This window comes from Mustela erminea, chromosome 17 (genome assembly GCF_009829155.1).
Source record: "Mustela erminea isolate mMusErm1 chromosome 17, mMusErm1.Pri, whole genome shotgun sequence".
Taxonomy (NCBI): domain Eukaryota; kingdom Metazoa; phylum Chordata; class Mammalia; order Carnivora; family Mustelidae; genus Mustela; species Mustela erminea.
Window position 1 is genome coordinate 10577095 of NC_045630.1, and position 20280 is coordinate 10597374.

Below are 20280 nucleotides of genomic sequence, written 5' to 3' on the forward strand. Positions count from 1 at the left end.
CCCAACAAGGAACGCCTCTGGGACTCGAGCCGGTTCACCGAGGGCTAAGTTAGTGCTTCAGAGAAGCCGTGACAGGCGTGGGGAGAGGATTCAAACTGTGTGCAGAAGCAGTACTATCGAGGAGGGGGACCCGTGTCGAGTGTCTGTGCTCGGGGCAGGCTGGGCGGGCAGCCTGGAGGGGGCGGAGGGGGCAGCAGGTGCAGGTCCAGGGCTAGCCGGAGTGTGGGGTGAGGGGCTGGGGGAGCGCCTGCAGGAAGGAGGGCTGGCCCGACCCGTGTCTCCTGGCTGCCGTCCACCCGCTCGGCCTGCGGTTTGGCTTTCCGAGGCCCAGCCCCAGGGTTCAGAGAGGTGACACCAATCTTCCCAGACCTGCCTCTCGTTGCAACACCGAGGCTCAGAGAACGAAGCCTTATCTCTTTGTGCTCGGTTCATATTTTCTGAAAACCCACAAGATTCATCATCCTGAGCAGACATTTCAGGCTCATGGGAAAGTCTGCGGTCTCAGCCCCGAAGGCAATCGCTTCTCAGTTGGGTGCGAGCTGACTCACAGTCTGGATTCCAGAGCTGTCCGACCACGCGGCAGTGGAAGAAGCCACCTCTGGAAGCACAGAGAACACCCTCGGGGCACCGTGGGGCCGGGAATGGCCTGTGCAGCCCTGTCGCCCACCTGGCTGGTGGGGTCCTCAGGCTCCTCTGCGCGGACCCCGCTCCTGGCCCAGGCCTGGCTTCCTGCTCCGTGTCTCACTTCCCACCGGGGTCCTGGGCTTGCTTCCGTTCTTCTCCCCTTAATGCTGGTCACTTTCCCCTCCATCACCTCCTGAGGCATGTCCTCAAGTGGGGACTGCCGGTAGCCCGGACCCTGCCCCCTCCTTTGCTAAAGCCCCTGCCCTGCTTGTTGTCCCGCGCTGGTAGGCTGAGAGCTGGGTTGTCCCTCTGCTTAGCCCCTCAGGGCTGTCATCCTGCCTGCACGGTCTTCAGTGCCACCCAGAACGGCCCCCCTCCCAGTCCCCCTGGCTTCAGGGCACCTTCCCAGCCGTGAGCGACCCTGTCCTGTGCGGGAGACGGCGAACGACTCTGAGCCCTTGCCCTCGGCATGACCGGTCTCGACTTCCGAACTCGTGCTCTCAGCCCCCCGCAAACTGGGTCCTGCGCCCACCAGCACCCGACCTCAGCGCCGCCAAAGCTCCTGTGAGTTACAAAAGCATCAGGGGATGACACAGCCCTGGTCTGAAGGGGCTGCGGTCGGTCAAGAAACAATCGGCAATCACTCCTTCACCGGACTCCGACACGTTTGAGCACGGGCACCCCCCCGCTCTCCCGCGAGCCTCAGAAGGCGGTTACGGGGTCACTTGATTCGAGCGGAGGCACCCCAGGAACCACAAAGCCCTGACACATGGAAGAGACCACCATCTGTCGGCCAGACCGAGGGCCCCAGATGGGCTGTCCTCACCCAGGTCCACAGAGGCGAATGACACAAGCCCCCCCACAGCTAGGGACCGGCCGTGGACCCGAGGCTCACCCCACCCCGCACTCTGCCCAATTGCCGCAAGCCACACACCACACCGGGACCCGCAGCTCCACAGAGACCGCATCTCCGCAGACCCTGCACCCTCACAGGGCCTGCCCCACGGCCGGAACCTCAGGAACGAAGAACAAAACGGGGACACTCGCTAAGACGCGGTCCCCGCAATGACTCTGGGACGTACGTAAGTCCTCCGGCGCAAGGAAGGCCCTGCAGCCTCGACTCCGGCCCGGCCCCAGGACTCACCGGTACGGCTCCATGGTCCGGATGCCGTAGAACAAGGCCTCCTCCAGCAGGCCGAGGTTGATGCAGGCGTCCATGGCGCAGTCGAGAACCTTCAGCTGGTAGACGTTGATGTCGGGAAGGCGCTCGGCGTTGCTGCTGATGACGGCCTGGCACATGGCCAGCACCTGTTCCCACTCTGTTATTAACCTTAGTTAAGGATTCATTGTCTCCACCAGGAAAACAAGGAAAATGAGATTCTCGGCAAGCCTGAAGAGCCGCCAGGCACAGGAGGGAAGGAAAAGCCCATTATTTCACACAGAAGAGCTGCCTGCAAACATACTTGAGAAACAAAAACGGGTTAAGTGGCATCTCAGAGAAGCAAATTCTGTTTACGTCAACAAACTGTCTTCCGAGCAAGCCTGTACTTTGGGGGATTAAGCTTCCCAAAGAACCCTGCTTTCTTCGAGCTCCTCTCCAGATTCTCCTTAAAGCCCGTCGTGAAACGGTGCAGCTGCGTCGGAAACTGACGACCGATGCGGTTAGCGCAGCCTGACCTGTGTACTGTGTTAGCTTCTGTTACAAAACCGATCTAGAATGGAAGAAACTTCAGACAGATTCCATTTTAAAACGGAGGAGCTCGTTTTTGCCCCTGGGTCGTCCAAATCTTAGGCATATAGGAAGCCAAGTACACAACGCACAGGCACGAATGAGGGAAGCAACTTGAAGGAATACATCTCCACCGGGTCCTATTGAAGCTATTTTTTTTTTTTTAATTGTAAAGCAAAAGGGATCAGGCCTATACTTAACCAAAAAAAAAAAAAAAAAGTATTCTTATTTTGAATCTCTGAAGTGGAAGATAATATGATATTAAGAACAGGGCTCAGGCATATCAACGGTGGGCAGGGGGAAAGGATGCTTTAAAAAGGGGCACCTGGGTGGCAGGGCTGGTTAAGGGTGTGAGTCGGGACTTGGGCTCAGGTCATGACCTCAGTCATGAGATTAAGCCCCGAGTCCCGTGATGGGCTCTGCGCTCAGCATGGAGTCTGCTGGAGATGCTCTCTCGCCCTCTGCCCCTCCCCCTAGTCTCCTTCTCTCTTAAGGAAGTAAATCCCCAAGAAAAAATGAAAAAGACCCAGTACTCACTGATGAGCAACTCTGACTCTGATTCGCTGTGAGTCCCTAACTTCCTCTCATGCAGCCCTGGTGCGATTGCCCTTTTTTATTTAGTTAGTTAGTTTTAAAGATCTCATTTATTTAGTTGAGAGAGAGAGTGCACAAGCAGGGGGAGGGACAAAGGGAGAGGGAGAACCAGGCTCCCCGCTGAGTAGGGAGCCCAAGGTGGGGGTTGATCCCAGGACCCTGAGATCATGACCTCAGTGGACAGCAGACACTTAACGAATGAGCCACCCAGGTGCCCTGTGATCTGCCTTTTTTGGAACCGCTACTCCTCCCTGCCCTCTTCCGGAGGCAGTCGGAGGACTACGGTCGTGCTGTAGGGAGCGCGGACCCTGCCGTGAATCCACGCGCCCCGCCCACCGCGCAGGTGAACACCGCAGAAGCGCAGCTGGAGGCCAGAGCGCGGGCACGAGGCGCGCACACACTTCCCCACCTGCGCCGCTGCTGCTGGGGTGCCCTGTGTTGGGGGAAGTGCAGGCCCATCCGCCACCCTCCCCCCTTCAACCTGCACACCCCACACCCTGCCACAATGCACGAGAGCGAAAAGGGCTGCAGATCTCAGAGGCAGCAGAAACGGCAGAGCCTTTGGCTGGAGCTAAAGCTGGATTTCAATCTGAGCTGCTTCTGTCATCGGTGAGATCTGAGGCTCTGAGGATGTCCCTAGAGCCCTTAATGCCACGTGGTCTCTGAGCACCACTAGGGGGAAGGAAAATGGTCCAGTGGACTGAACCCCCATCTACCCACGCCCCTCACCACCACCCAACCCAGTCTCTTCCCAATCAGTGCTATCCCCCACGCCCCGACCAAAGGCCCCTCCGTCTTTTACTGGTCCCCATTTGGCACACCCCACCCTGAAGCAACAGTGTGCTCCAGCTCCTCTTTATCTCCCCCCATCAACATCCCCCCTCCTAGCCTCCCTGCCACCCGGTGGTGCTGCCTTCCAGAACGTTGGCAAACACTTGTAATAACCACTCAAGCTGCCTGTGGCAGTGGGAACTAGCGTCTTTATGAACCTCACGAGAAAAGTGTTTCTTTTCAGTGGGGGGCCCCCTGGAGGCATAGCACCTTACCCCCGAGGCAGGAATTCCTTGGTTAGATTCGTGAGCACCACAACGCACAGCCCAGGGCCTTTATTTCACGCTTCCTGTATACCACACTCTGTAATTTTAGGGTGAGTCTTGTCTCTGAGGAGTTGACTCTGGTCCCGGGCGAGGAGCATTTACTGAAGAAAAATTGAGTCGGTGACTTCCTTTATATTCATCTGACATGTGTGGGTAAAGTGTGCTGAATGATCCCCAGAGCTTGGGGGGAGCAGTAGCTCCGGCAACGCACTGACTCTGTAACAGATTGCCGGCCTAACCTCTGTGGCTTTTCATTCCAGGATTAGGTACTGGACAAACTGTCAGGAGGAATGATGGCGTCTTATGCAACACGAGACATCTCTAGGGCAAGACTGTGCCTTATTTCACCATTGTGTTTCACCTCCGTGACGACTCGTCTACTCATTTATATATGCTCTGACTCATCTGCAAGAGGTTTGAGGTGACAAGCCTTAGAAACGAAAACCAGATGTGATGATCTTCTGCAGCCACTGATAGGAATACATCTACTTTCTCCCCCGGCACGCTGGAAGGGACCGCATGCCAACTTCCCTCGGCAACCCTGGCAACTGTCTCCTGGCAAACGAGGCAGCCCTCTCCTATAAAACACCCCAGTGAGCAAAAAAATGGAATAATTTTAACTAAGAGGCTTTTCCCCCAAGTGGATGCTGACATTGTATTTGCTCAGAAATGCAGTCCCTGGCATTTGCTGGGTGTTGCATACGAGTTGTTCTGCTCCAGGGGGGAGCTGAGCTCTGGAGAGAAGCAGGGTGGAGAGCTTCCCTGAAGCAGACAGAACGACAACCTTCTTTAAGCTCCCAGAGTTGACCATTGTGCCTCTGATGTCCCTCTCGGACGCACGTGCCAAAGGGTGTTGATGTCTGGGAGCGTTGTGAGAGCAGGATGGTATGGACCAGAAGGTGGGCTGTGCCCGGCAGAGCACTTGGCACAGAGTCCGTTTTCAGTGAAGCCTTGTCCCGCTGAGACCTGACTGTGGCTAGGTCATCCAGGGCCCCAATTCCACGGCAGGGGAGCCCAGAGAATGAGCCTGTTTCTCTGCAGTAGAATGGTTTTTTGAGCCCAAGAAGGCCCCCCTCTCCTTCCCAGAGCTGCCTGTTTTCCCAGTATCTCCCATTCTGCCTACAGACAGGGTTTCAAACTCCATTTGGACCCTGGCCCCATGCCTCACAATTTATTTCAGTTTTTCTAGATCCTTCTTAATATGCCTTATGTCCAACCAGGCCCAAAACTCTGGATATGATCAGACTCACAGATCACCTTTCTCATTTCCTCGTCTCCATTAATGCAGCCCGAGATCGCAGGAGGTTTTTGAGGGGTTATATCATCCTCTTAAACTTGATTAAATTTTGCTGTGTACCAAAACCCTAAAATCATTCCACATGTTCTGCTGCTAAGCTTGAGGTCTATTTACACACTTAAACTCTCTGACCCAAACAGAAGATTTTATATACATTCTTGTTGAATTTCGTCTGTTCAGATTCAGGCGTCGTTCAAGCCTTCAGGGGTCTTGAGCTCTGGATTCTATCCGCCCACCCTCTGCCATTCCCAACCTTTGGGAATCTGAAGCCCTTGGGCTCTGTATCTTCATTCAAGGCATAAAGTCAAAGGACCGAGGTGGGAATGGGGCACTCCAGAGTCACAGCGACCCTAGGCATCATTTTCTCAGGAGAGCCACTCAAGCATTTAGAAAGCTGTTTGGCCATGCTAGCATCCAGGATCGATTTCTTGACTGCTCTTAACTGGGCGTCTTCCTAAAATCCACATACAAACTTTATCAAAGAAATCCACGACTCTCCGGACTCACTTGCTCCTGGTGAGCCCACGCAGCGGGGCTGATCGTGGCTCCCTTTCCATTCTATTAGTAATCAGTTACAGATTGTTTACCCACACTGCAACAGACAGACAAAAAACAACCCACTGGCTTCAGATTTCAGAAGATCCCTTTTTCACCTTTAAAAACAAGACCAGTTTGTCCATCCACCTCTCCTACTCTGTACAACTCCTTAAGGAACACTGTAGATAGAAACCTCATTTGCAGATGTTCTTACTGTCTGGGATCAGATTTCCCCCAAGGCATCTGAAGGACCTTTGTCATGTTTTTTGCTCAAATGATCTCCCCTACTGGAAGGGACCTCCCTCTGAGCCTCTGCCCATTCAAACCCTGTTCCTGATTTTGGCTACCTCTCTCCCAGTACATCAGTGTGGCCTCCCTCCGAGGACCTCCAGCATAAGTGCTCTCTCCTTACTCTGAACTTTGACCCGCTTGTGGTCCTTACTATTTATGCCCAGAAAATTTATTGTGCCCCAACTCCCTCTGCCATGGTAGTCATGGTTGATTTAATATGAAACTTCTAGATCTGAGAGTCAATGATTTTAACTTTGAAGGAGTCTAAGTTATTTTTTCCTAGAGACGTAGGTTGTGGGAGGAAAGGAATACAGAAACCTGTTACCTAGTACAGTGCCTGTACACCATCTAGAGACTACTACTTACACTGTCCTACTACTGGCATGAGTTTCGGTTACTATCTGAGGGTGGTGAAGTATTCATGTCAATCCTGCCATACTATGCCCAGCCATTACCTAGACTGTAGGCTGGGCTTTGGGATGCAGCCTGTGACCATGAAACAGAATGAAACTCATTGGCTCATGCAGAGGTCAAACCAAGGACTTGGCCTCATTAACGCCAAGCTCTAACCAATAAAGAAGCGACAGTCCCAACAGTATGGCTCAATCCACAGGTAAAAGGATACTCCAATGTGCCTTCAGTTCTTCAATTTTTTTCAAGGATTCTTGAACTTCCTTCCACACCTGCTCATCACCGGTGAGCATATCAGCATCCTGTTCAGGCCAAATGAAGAGAACAGAAAGGAAGACAAATTATTCAATTAATAAAATGGGCAAAGGAGAAAAAAACGGGCTAAGGATCTAAACAGACATTTCTCCAGAAAAGATATTCAAATGGCCAATAAGCACCTGGACAGATGCTCAACGTCATTAGCCATCATGGAAATGCAAATCAAAACCATAGAGAGGTATCACCTCACACCCCCCAGCCTGGCTATAAAGATGTCAGAAAGACCGAGAATAACAAGTGTTGGCGAGGCTGTGGAGAATCCAAACTCTCCTGTGTTATTGGTAGCAATGTGAAATGCTGCAGGCACTTTGCAAAAACAGTCAGGCAGCGTCTTAAAAAGTTAAACATGGAGTTACCATATCATTAAACAATTCCGCTCCTTAGATCCCCAAGAGAGAAAAACAAGTTCACCCAAAAACCTGTGCATCAATGTTCACAGCAGCATAATTCTAGCAAATAAGGTGGAAACAGCCCAAATGCCCATCAAATAAATGGATAAACAAAATGTGATGTATCCATACAACAGAATATTACTGGCAGTGAAAAACAACAAAACACGGACGTCCCCTAAAAACACCGAGCTAAGTGCAAGAAGCCAGTCACAAAGGACCACATACTGTATGATTCCACTGAAATGAAGTGTTCAGAATAGGCAAATCCACAGAGACAGAAAGTCAGTTTCTCACTGGCTACGGAGGGGAAGGGCGGGGAGAAGTGGACGGGACTGCCGACAGGGATGGAGCTTCTCGGGCCGATGGAAATGCCGTCAAATCCACTGTGTACATAGTTCCACGACTCTGTGAATATACTATACTTCAGCTGGCGGCTTTGTATCATATGTGGATTATATCTCGATATAGCTGAGATATATCAGGATGGGGAAGAGGGGCAAGAGAAAGAACCATTTGTTTGCAGACAGGTACTTGAATCAAAAACGTAGTTATCAATCAAAATGCATCTGGGAAAGAGTAAGAGGAGTACAATTACACCCATGCAAACGTATTGTGACTTCGGCAAAGACGTAAAAGAAGGAGGAGGAGACAAGGAGGAGAAAGAGAATACCCAACAACTTAAAAAGCAATTCAAAACAAAACTGTGGGGGCACCTGGGTGGCTCAGTGGGTTAAGCCTCTGCCTTCGGCGCAGGTCGTGATCCCAGAGTCCTGGGATCGAGTCCCGAGTCGGGCTCTCTGCTCGGCAGGGAGCCTGCTTCCCTTCCTCTTTCTCTGCCTGCCTCTCTGCCTACTTGTGATCTCTGTCTGTCAAATAAAACAACAATAACAACAACAAACTGTGAATTATCATTTATTAAGCATGGTCCTCTGGTTTAGTAAGCAGGTCCTCTCTTTTTCTTGTGTGTCCACATTTTAAGAGCACCATAGCCACGCATGGCTGTAACCACCGTACTGAGTAGCCCAGATTCAGAACAGCTCTATCATCACAAAAGTTCTACTGGACAGCACTGCTTGAAAGAGGCTAATCAAAGCATCAAAAACTGTCATCAGATGCCATTCAAAACCAGGTGTTTAATATTCATTAAGTTCTCAGTGGGTTTCAGGGAGAAGAACCATCCAAGGAAGCTGTATTAAATCATGGCCGAATCACGGTCAAGGGGAGGGAGGGCGGACTTTTTAACTGCAGCAATCTCCCTGAAGATTTTTACATGCCTCCTAGGGGACGTTTATACAATGACTCTTGTGAGAACCACTGCCAGGGCAGGCCTGGGAGGAAGATACAGATCACTCTGGCGTGGCAGGGCAGAGACAGAAGAGGGCCACGGAGAGCCAGGGAAAAGAGATCCCAAGAACAGGGTGAGGCAGTGGGTGTGCACACGAGGAAACGTGGACGCTCGTGTCAGGCAGGGCGCCTGTGCGTAGCAGGGTTTTACAGGCTGGCCTCTGAGTAACATCACAGAGTGGTTTTTTAAAGGACACTATAAATACACCCTACTTTGGGGGGGCATTCTAAGTAAGAACCCAGCTTTCTATACACAAGAGAGAGAAATGAAAGTTACTTGCTTTTCAAAAGGTAGACATGCATCTCCTAAGTGCCTTCCCTAAGTCCACACTCACCTCCCAAAGCCTCCATCCCACTGCCTCACTGTGAAGCAACTCCCCAGCACCTCCCAGAAAGAGCCCATGTGTTAAACCTTGACAATCATGGCTGTTTAGGATGAAATCTTCCTGGTTTGTGTTTTACTCCCGGCAGCTCAAGCTCTAGGCAAGACATCTCACTTGTTAGACTCTACAGGAGGCAGATAACAGGCCCCCGCAGATGTCCATGTCCCAGTCCCCAGAACCTATACATATGTCTGGGTACGTAGCAAAAGGGAATCAGGTTGCCTGTGGGATTAAGACTGCTTGTCAGCTGATCTGAGAATAAGCAGCAGGTCCTGAACCCAGGTGGGGCCCATGGAATCACAAGTGTCTTTCAGGGCTGAAGAGGGAGGCAGAAGAAGAGGTCAGTGATGTAACTTGAGGACCCAACCTCACTGTCTGCTTAGAAGATGGAGGAAGGGACCCACAAACCAAGGGGCATAGGTGGCCTCCAGAAGCCAGCAGAGTCAAGGAAACAAACCCTGCCCTTCTGCCCCCTGCTAGGAGACTCTACAAGGAAAGGTAGCCCCGCCAAGGACCCTCATTTTCACCCAGTGAGACCTGTCTCAGGCTTCTGACCTACAGGACTGTAAGGGAATAAATTTGTGTTGTTTCAAGCCACTGAGTTTGTGATCATCTGTTAGAGCAGCCATAGGAAACTACTATAGCCCATACCACACCCGCTGTTCTTCTGGCTACAGGACCTTGGCATGTGCCCCTCCCTGCAGCTGAAATTAAGTCACCTGATCATCTATTCTAAAAGCATCTCCTGAGTACCTACTGGGGCAATGTTCTAGACACTGAGAATAGAGCAGTAAAAAAAAAATCAGAGGGTTTACAAGGAAGAGACAGGAGGAGCTTGGTATAACAGAAAACATACACACATGAAATAGATATTTATCAGAAGGAAAAGCAAGTGAACAGGAAAGGGGGAGAGGGAGTACTGGCCCCAGAGAGTTCTGTCTTAGGCAGGGTGATCGGGGAAAGCCTCACTGAGAAGATAATATAGAGAGAGGTCAAGGGGTAGAAGGTAGGAACTCCAGGCAGAGAGGACAGCCAGTGCCCGGTGCTGAGCCAGGAGCTTGCCCGATGTTCCAGAAACAGCAAAGAGACTGGTGTGGACAGAGTTCTTCCACTGTTGTTTGTGTACACGTTAGAGCTAAATATAGGTCCTCTGCTTTGATCCCGCCTCTCCGCACACCTAGCACAGAGCACTGTATGGAACAAATGCCCAGTGAAACAGCTGTAGGATAGATCTGGAAGATGGAGGCTGCCATTTCTTTGGTCACAATCTGGATGTCCCTTGTACGGATTTCAATTACTCCTCACAACATCCTTGTAGGGCATCCATACCTCTAATGGCAAATGAGGCACAAGATACCTGCCCTACTCCTTAAGTATATGCCACAAACGTCCTTCTGTCGTAACTGCCAGAGGCAAGATTCAAATCCAAGTCCATCTGGCTTAACGGCTCAAGCTCTTTGCACTAACTTTATGTTTTTTGTTTTGTTTTGTTTTTGTTGTTTTTTTTTAAATTTTTTTAAAGATATTATTCATTTATTTGACAGACAGATCACAAGTAGGCAGAGAGGCAGGCAGAGAGAGAGAGGAGGAAGCAGGCTCCCTGCTGAGCAGAGAGCCCGATGCGGGCCTCGATCCCAGGACCCTGAGATCATGACCTGAGCTGAAGGCAGAGGCTTAACCCACTGAGCCACCCAGGTGCCCCTAACTTTATGTTTTATTTGCGTTTGTTTCTGTCCTAGGCTTGCTCAAAAGGTAAGACAGGTCTGGGAAGTAGTGACTTCAAAATATTTTCAACTCATAGTTTCTATGATCTTCCTAATCCCTGCATTTGGGAAAGGACAGTAGATCCTCCAACATGAGGGGCGCGTGGGTGGCTCAGTCGGTTAGGCATCTGCCTTTGACTCAGATCACGATCCCGGAGTCCAGGGATTGAGCCCCGCATCGGGCTCCCTGCTCTGCCGGGAGCCTGCTTCTCTCTCTGCCCCTCCCCGTTGCTTGTGCTCGTGCTCTGTCCCTCTCTCCCTTTCTGTCTGAAATAAATAAATCTTTATAAAACAACAACAAACCATCAATTCCCTGCAATGTCTCACTATGATGAGAGGTCGTATTCCCTGCACCCTCAGGTTCCAGATTCACCTCGCTCCCACCCACTATCTTGTTCTGTTCTGTGACTTCTGGGACTCTCCTTACAGTAGGGTCTCTCTCCCCTCTCCCCTCAGCGGGAAGGGGCACATCCGATTCTGCGTGTATGTGCTCATATACATATGCATTCCTATATACATAGGACACGCACTCATAAACAGAGAAACAACATAGGGGAGCATAATTTAAATCTTCTACTTTTTTCCATTTGCAAATGTAAGAGTTTATTAGTGTGTTCTTTTCTACAGCCACTCGGGTATAAAGGTAGTAAATTTATACCCTTATTTCATGATTTCTTATCCAAGCATATCAAAGAGACTTGCTCTCATCTAGGACAGTCATTTAGGGAAAAAATTCCTTTTTGAATTTCTGCTTTACTGTGAGAATGGGGCTCCAGGGGGTGGGTGAGCCCTGAAATTGGTTTCTGATAGGTGGAAACAGTCATTTTACGCACATCTATCTTTTTTTCCTTTTTAAAAAATCAGATGTGCTATTGTTGAGTTTTCTACCAATGATAAAAATAGTTCTGACTAGAGGCAGAGGGATTCCTGAGGAGTTCACTCAGCCAGGGAATGATGACGAGAAGAACACGCGGGCTCCAGCACCGACAGCACCTCTGCCCTGACGAGCTGGTGTCCCTTTGCAAGCCTTCCTCCTCCTGTCATCAGCTCCCCAAGCCGTGAAGGCAGCTGGTCCGACGCCCACCCCCATTCCCTCCACTTGACCACTCCAGGGGTGGAAGCAGCACAGAGCCACATTAGCTGTACCTCCGGTGACCTCTCTCTTGCGCACCTCCAGAAAAGTCTGTCAAGAGCTTGGCTTCATTTTAGACAAAAAACATGGCAATAGTTCATTTGAGGCCGACCTCTGTCCGCTGCTGTCAGGCCTTGGTAAGAATAAGTCTCCTGAGTCCCTCCCTTCCCTCTCTGGCCTCTTAGGCTCCTCTCCTCACTGCCTCCCCTGCCCCAGGTTCAAGTCCGTTCTCCCGATACTTGGTTCCTTCTTCCTCGCCCCCATTCCGTCCTCTCAGAGCCCGCCCCAAGTCTGGCACACCCCAGGCTCTATGACTGCCATGACACTCCTTCTCGAACTCCTTCTCCTCGGATTCTGGAAGGACCCGGGCAGCAGGCTCTGTGCTTCCCTCGGGTCACCTCTTCTGTTCACTTCTTTGATCTTCTTCCCTTTGCCCCTTTGGAACGGGCCTCGAATGTCCTCCCTCCGGAAATCATGTCTTATGCTGCCCTCTGAGTTAACCCAGCCGTCCTGAGCCACCGCGGCTACTCTGCACACCTCTCTTGACACCGATCTGTCCCTGACGGTCGGCTTTCCTGTGTCCCCAACAAGCCTCAGAACTTCTGGAGGGACCATGATCCGACCGGATCTGTGTCCCCCATGCCAGCACGATAGGTTATCCCGTATGTGTTTGGTGACCAAGGAAAGACGAGAGAGGAGTGATCTACGATCCACGGGTAACAGTATCACAAGAATAGAACACCTCGACTTCACCACAACAGGAAAGAGCCTCTCAACCAAGGAGACTGTGTTCCATGCTTGTATCTCGACTGGCTTCTGATATTTCTACAGCATGATCATGTGGGAAGGGGCGATATTTCCACTGCAGCTGCCCGAACCAGCTGAATGCCCAGATGTGGGTTTAGAAGATGATGTGAACTCTCTCCCCCACATAAGAAATCCCACACTCACTCGGGACCCCTGCTCCCTGACAACAGCATCACAGCGATTTGGGGGTGTCCTGTGTTGACTCTTCTGGCTTCATCCTGAGCCTCCCATTGCTCCCTTGGCCCAGAGGTCCCGAGTGGACCCATGATGCCATTTAAGTTCCCTCAGACATAGCTGTTCCATCAATACCCTAGTGCCGTTCCCTTACCCATTAAAAAAAACAAAACAAAACAAAAAGGCGCCAGATGACAGGAGATAAACTCACCATGACATCAAAGGGTCCCACTCAACACATCCCACTGAACTGGCCAAACGCTTCCTTTGGGTTTCAGGGTAGGAAGCGTACCTGCCAGGTGCCAGTGGTGGATGGGAAATTTGAGTTTCTTAACAGGATAAGCTTGGGATCCGGCAAGGTGTCTCCCCTGGGGAAAGACCACCGGGCTCTATCAGGTTCCAACATCAGATGCAGCCATCCAGATTGACTTTGTCTCCGAGACACTTAAACAGACATGTTCACTCGGCTCACAAGCGCTGGACACCGAAACTCTTGCCCTGAGCTAATTTCAGATGGTTCGCATTAAAAGGAAAAGGAGAAAGGCAAGCTGCTTTCCAGGACTTCCTGTTATCCAATCCTTTTGCAAAGTCTAATTAGATTGGACGGGAGGGAGAGAAGAATAGAATGGGAAATAAAATTACAGGACACTTACAGACTTTTCCAGTAATTCAATAATTCTAGAGTCTCAAAAGAAGGAAAGTGTTTTCTGTTTGGTTTTTAAGACAGAATGAGGTTCAAATACAGAGCCTGCACTTAGGAGAGAGACTTAAACTCATGAGGGGAACAAACATTTGCAGAGCCCTGACCGAGATACTCTGGTTCGTGGCGAATGGACTGGAACTAAGAGATTAATATACAACATCATTCAAAACCTTTATGATTCACAGGAAACATCTTTGCTGGAACCAATTTCCAACTCCTTTGGCAAAAACAACTGAAAGCAATTCAGATTTAACATGAGGGGGGAAAGTGGCTCTTTCATGAACTAGAAAAGCAGCGGTTAAAAATAGAGCATTCACTCTCCAAGCACAAAGCAGTCAATGGGCATCACGGATTGAGGAAGAAGGCAAAGGAAGGAATGTTCGCCACTTGCAGCGCGTTCAACTTGCTGCATGTTCTAATTAGCAATTAACAAGTGACTGTACACAATAATTAGAACTCGGTGAGAGGAACACTGGCTTTAGAGTCATAAACTGTAGCTCGGAGCTCTTGCACCTTAGTTGTATGACCTCAGCAAGATGGTTATCCTTCCTGAAGCTAAGCCTCTTTGGTGGTAGCAACTCTTTGAGTGGCTCCTTTTCCTAACCCTCCTTTCGCACCCTCTAGAAGCACTAACATCATGAATGGCACCATACAGAGTCTGAGTTCTCAGTTTCTGCGTGGGCGGGGGTCCCTGGGGGTCTGACTGGGGTCTGCCTTGCTCGGTGGGAGGGAGAACAGCCTTTTTTTTTTTAAAAAAATAAAGATTTGTTTATTTAGGGGCACTTGGGTGTCTTAGTTGGTTAACCATCTGCCTTTGGCTCAGGTCGTGATTTCGGGGTCCTGGGATCGAGCCCTGGGTCGGGCTCCTTGCTCAGCGGGAAGCCTGCTCCTCTCACTGCCAGCCACTCCCCCTGCTCGTGCGCTCTCTCTCTCTCTCTCTCTGACAAATAAATAAAATCTTAAAAAAAAAAATTTGTTAAGCATGAGCAGGGGGAGGGCCAGAGGGAGAGAGAGAAAAAGAAACAAGCTTCCAGCTGAGTGCAGAGCGGATGTGGGGCTCAATCCCAGGACCCCAAGATCAAGACCTGACCTGAAATTGAGTTGGATTCTTCATTGACTGAGCCATGCAGGCACCCCAAGGCCAGTCTTAGTCTAACAGAGCATACGAAATCAAGAACCAGCTGTGCCAGGCCCCCACAGCTCTGCACATCCCCTTCCCTCTCCCTGGAAGCTTCTTGCTCAATGGAGCCATCTACACAAGTCTCCCCCTCTTCCAAGAAGCAGACCGAATGGCCTCTGACTCCAACCGGCGCGTTCCACTGAGCTCCACGACGACTACAGCCATGGGAAGAGGCCGATGCAGGTGCCAGGGAGTCGTCCAGCTGCTGTGAGTGGCCGTCAGATGAAATTAAATCACCTTTCAAAGGTTATTTTCTTCCTCGACTTCAGGGAATGGCATGATCTCCAGGCCTATAAGCAGGATGCAGCGGGACTGTACATCCCGTGTCCTCACCAGCGCCCGGAGCTCCAGCCTCCCAGCCCTCCCAGAGCTCGGGGAAAATGTCCTCTGGCCAGAGTGGCCAGCCTTCTCCAGAGCTGCTCCCGCCACTACCTTGGGTCCAGCTGAGGAGCACTAGGGCAACGGGGGGCACTAACCCAGCCCAAATAAGCCCCTGTTGAGGGGGTCTCATGGAGCACCCCAAGCCTCTTGCAGCAGTGTTCCACTGAACCTCCGTTTTGCTTTCTGTCCCCACAGCAGCTGCCCACACCAGCCAGCTCCCACAAAATGTGGCTTCCCAGGTAGAAACAGGACTGAACTGCAACGACGAACTTCCCCCAAACCACCCACCCGGACCAACCACAGGTTCAAGGTTAAATCTTCAGGTACACAGAACTGCCAGAAGGGGAGTGGCACCTTCACCGCTTCCAGGAAAGCGACAACAGCCCTGGGTGAGGTGAGAACGTCTAGAACCACTAACGGCCTTTTTCAACAACTTCCCTCTGTTCTGGGTATGCTCATCCCAAGGACTAAAGCTCGTTCTCAGCGAAATAAGCTCCTTTGTGTGTAAAATCAGGTCAATTTAGGGGAAATAAAAACCAGTTGGCATTCACACACCGGGGGCAATGGGAGAGCCCAGCCAGGTCTGTGGGCTTGCCGGAAATCTGCCTATAGTGCAGCACTTTGTGGAAAACACGCGTGATGGGCCGATGTACGAATGCAGTGAAACATTACACAGAGACAGGAAGGAGATCATTCCCTGCAGCCGCCTCACCAACTGGAAAGATGTGTTCCTGAGGGTTCATAATGGGGCTTATGTGAAGCAGGAGCTCCAGCCTGGAAAGTGCATTCAAGCAAATTCTTTCCGTGTCTGTACAGAGACAATCAAAGGGACGGCTGTGCGGCTGTGAACCCGCAAACTCCTAGCAGGGGCCCGCCAGCCTAGCGTAAACACCGCAGAGTGGGAGGGTTGAGCCTCCGGGAAAAAAAAAAAAAGGCTAAGATTTTACATGAAAAATTATTCTAATAGCAACAGTCATTGAGATAAAATATACCCACAAATTTCAGGGCAGGTTTTCTTCTTTTTAAGATTTTATTTATTCATTCGAGAGAGAAAGAGAGCACAAGCAGGGGCTAAGGGCAGTGGGAGAGAAAATCTCAAGCAGACTCTGTGTCAAGTGCAAAGCCTGACACGGGGCTTGATCTCATGACTCTGAGATCGTGACCAGAGCCAAATCCAGAGTCAGACGCCCAGATGACTGCACCACCCAGGCTCCAACCCGCCACACATCCATCTCTTGCTTTTCCTCGTTTGGGAGGAAAACAGGACGTTTCCTGCAAACGGGAAAATGCTTTCTGTGGCGGCACAGCAGATTCCCATTAGGTGTGAGGGCCAACACTCTGATAGCAAGGGTTAGGATAACCTCCACATGGTTCCTCCTGAGACATTTAAAAAACAGGAATGAACAACAGCGCGATCTGGGCTCAGTGTTCCCAGCACACGCGGACGAGTGACAGGCAACATGAGGAAAATGGAAGTCGGGAGGCTGGAGCCCCCCAATCCGAGACTAACAACGCCTCCCAGCTCAGCCTCCCAGGTGAGCACCTGATGACGGTTACCATGGAGACGGAAACTAATCATTCCACTCCATTAGTCACCGATGTAGTCGGGGTCTGCTGTGCGTGAGGACAGACCTGAAATTCGGAAGCAGAGAGACTCTGGAATTTGTGTTCGTGCAACAAATGGCAAATACCTTCATTCTCTGTCTTCCTTCCTTCCTTCTATTTTAAGCCGAGTTTTCTCAGGTGGGAAGGGCACCAGTCAGAGCCCAGAGAGTATGCAGAGGACAGGACAAAGACGGCCCCTCGCCCCGAGTGCTCTCTGCCAAGCCGAGACTCTGACAATGACTGCTGAATCCACACATTCCCTCCACCACTTGTATGTACAGTGATTCTAGTGGGCAACATTCCAGACTCCCAAGAACACAGGATTTGCTTATCTGCTAAAGCAAGCACATCAGATCCCTTCATCGGTGGTCCCAAGTCCAGGGAAGAGCTTAGTTGGGATCCAGGACAGAGGCCCACACATGCTTTTTTCAGAGATAATCCTCAGGGTGACCAAAGGAAAGTATTTAATGTGACATCAGAATCTGTCCCTTCTCATCAGTTAATGCAATTTCCGGTCACCTCCTCTGCCCTCCTCAGAGCTGGCTTGCACAAACTCCCCAGTTCCTCCCGCCTCGTAAGGCACGGAGATCCTCGGACCATGAACCGAACAAGCAAAAAGTTCAGAAAGGAATCTGTTCCAGTTGGAGGGGCAGAATTATCTGTCGTATCTCAGTCATATTTTCAAAAGGAGAGAGCCCAGAATTGCATTCGTCTCTCCATGGAGAAAAGCCAGTGTGCTTCCAATTATTCAAAATAATTCTGCAGTCCGTGAATGAGTCTGTGCAAAGGTCTGTTCCTGGAAGCTCGGGGGTAGGGCACTGTGGCGGGGAATCACTCAAGGGCTGAGGGCCTGGCAGGGGAAGCGCTCCTTCCAAGGTCCCGGGATGGGGGGATAGGGGAGGAGAGAGAAGATGACCTGATTCCATGGCTCGGCTCTTTTCTGCCCCCATCAGAGACCCCCCGCACAAAACTACCAGGACTCGGATGCTCTTTCCTGGCCACTCTGCTCCCTCTGGAGATGCATGGCTGGCGGAGCACACCGGGAGCTTTCACGCTGGCGTCTCCCCAACGGAAAGCACATGTCTGCGTTTTATATTCCAGGAAACTCCAATCTGGCCCTTGGCCAGGGAACCTCTTTATAATGTCAAAGATAAAAGCACTGGCCACGTTTGGCACCCTGCCCTCCCCTCCATTCTCTCATAACCATCTCCTAAACCAAGAATGCATTACTGCTCACAGGGCCTTCCAGACAAAGGTCTGGTGGAGCTTCATAAACAGCCCCAGATGACGATCCGAGGTGTCCAACGGCCCAGGAAGAGACAGAGGTACAGAGAAGGGTAAGGGAATTCGCAGAGGCCATGCTAGAAATCACGGGGAGACCGGGAATTGAGGTGCTCAAGTATGTTCCCCAAATACGCCTGCTCCTGCTCAGGGAACCGCCAGGGTCATGGGCATCGTCCGTGAGACCCTGGCATGCCGCCAGCAGCGAATCTCAGATCTGCCTCAAAGAGTACAAGTACAGATGCAATCTGGGCACTAACGTCTGACAAGGTCCTTATCCAATTTCCATTTCCAAAATGGCATTCTGGGTAGACAAGGGGGCATAATTCTCTCTTCTCATAGCCCTGGACCCAGGGAAAGCTATGATGCCAGTCATGGAGGGTTTATGAAATCATTAGCTCTTAATCAGGTTTTATTTTCTTTTTGAGTCATACTTTGTGGATCAAAAGTATAAAGCCCAGCTGTTTTCCTTTAACGTTTCTTTTTTTTTTTTTTTAAGATTTTATTTATTTATTTGAGAGAGAGAGCAGAGCGAGACAGCAAATGGAATGAGGTGGAGGAAGCAGCAGAGGGAGGGGGAGAAGCAGGGTCCCCGATAAGCAGAGAGCCCGACATGGGACTCGATCCCAGGACCCCAGGAACATGACCTGAGCTGAAGGTAGATACTTAACTGACTGAGCCACCCAGGCGCCCCTTCCTTTAACATTTCTGTTTTACAGTCTGTTTAACTTTCTAGATTCTGTGAGAGTAGGATTCTAATATTAGTAAATGCTTATCATCAATTAGAATAGGCAAGGATTTCTTTTCTGGAAGTAAACAAATATGAAAATCTTTCCATCTTTGTGCAAGAGTAGACTGTTTTTTGTCACCAGTGGGCGCTGAACTACTTGGGATATGCCCTTTTTCACAGAGCTCAGAGGCTTTCGTTTGCTCTAGGGGGCTAGAGCGTGCTGCCTTGCTTCCCACCCTGCCAAGAACAGACCCACCTGTCCCCCCATCCACATGGGGAACGTGCTCTACGGGATCCCTTCAGACTCAGACCTATCAGCTCCTGTCCTGCTGGTTCTCTTCCCTGCTGTCAGGGTGCGATGCGGTGGGTGCATTTCACAATCACCGGGACAGCGTCCAAAAACACAAGGACCCAGATCCCATCAAGGCAAATGACAGCAGCAGCTCTGGGGGGCGGCCGGGTATCTGGGTCTTTCGCAAGCTCATCGGGTCATACTAACGCACAGTCCGGAATGAGGACCAGGGCCTGCCTCCTCCACCACTTCTAATGTCTGTGATCACACTGTCACTTCTTATGTCAACACCCTGAAGATTTGTCACAAGCACTTAATGGTTTAGGTTTTCTTCCCGTCTCCTCAACCTACAATTACAACTCCCATGCTCTCTGCGTTTGCGCAAATTAGTTTATTCGTTTAAGACACAAGAAGCGATCAAGTCCACAGCGCTATTAGTACAGGGCTCTTGAGACTGTCTTCAGGCCAGTGTGCGCTGACATTTCCCGCACACACACTGGGCTAGGCATCGGAACTACAAAGATGTAGGTGAGACCAGCCTGGCCTCAAGGGGCTTACGGTCACAGTTCAAAGAGCCACCTACACAGATCATTTCTGGATGTTACATGTGACAAGAGACAAGCCCTGGGGCTCTGGGAGGGAGCACAGAGGCAGCATCCTTTCCTAGGCAGCTAGGGCTCCGCCAAGTGTCCCAGGGAGGATGACGTCTGGGATCCATCATGAAGACTCTAGAAGTCTTAGCCAAGAGGCAAAGGGCGGGAGACAGCAGGAGAAGTGAGGGGGAGGGGGACGAGATATGTGGGGCGCGGGTGATGACGTGGAGGGTGGGTGGTGCACCTCGGTCCTCTGTGGCCCTACTGGGTGTGCAGCTACTGCTGTTTGGACTAAGATACTTTTGGCGGGGGCACGAGTGCCTACTGGGGACTTACTTCAGAATACACCCCTCGACCTGTAAACAAAATGCTGAATCAAGCCATGAATAGAGGGACAGGGAAGAAAGCAAGGGTCTTGAGATGCGGTTGAAGAGCAGGGAGGAGGTCCCAAGAAAGGCTGAACTTGATCCTGGGTGGGCAATGGAGACACGGAAGGAGCTTCGGTAGAAACCAACTGTAGAAACGGCGTTGCTCAAATGTCTGTGTGGAAATCCACTGAAGAGTGGGGGGACTGCAGGCAGGAAGCAAGGTGGATGTTTCAAGAGTCCAGACAAGAGGATGT

At 50.8% G+C, this 20280-nt stretch overlaps 1 protein-coding gene across 2 annotated transcripts in view; it reads right to left on the reverse strand.

The window, feature by feature from the left end:
- SMYD3 (SET and MYND domain containing 3) overlaps positions 1-20280 on the reverse strand; it is a 709956-nt gene that overhangs the window by 97253 nt on the left and 592423 nt on the right. For both annotated transcript variants that reach the window (XM_032317688.1, XM_032317687.1), the window contains 2 exons: positions 6795-6882; positions 1769-1943 (listed from right to left, as the gene is read on the reverse strand). In XM_032317688.1, coding sequence (XP_032173579.1) covers positions 1769-1943; positions 6795-6882 — 263 coding nt within the window. The remainder of the gene's footprint in view (positions 1-1768; positions 1944-6794; positions 6883-20280) is intronic.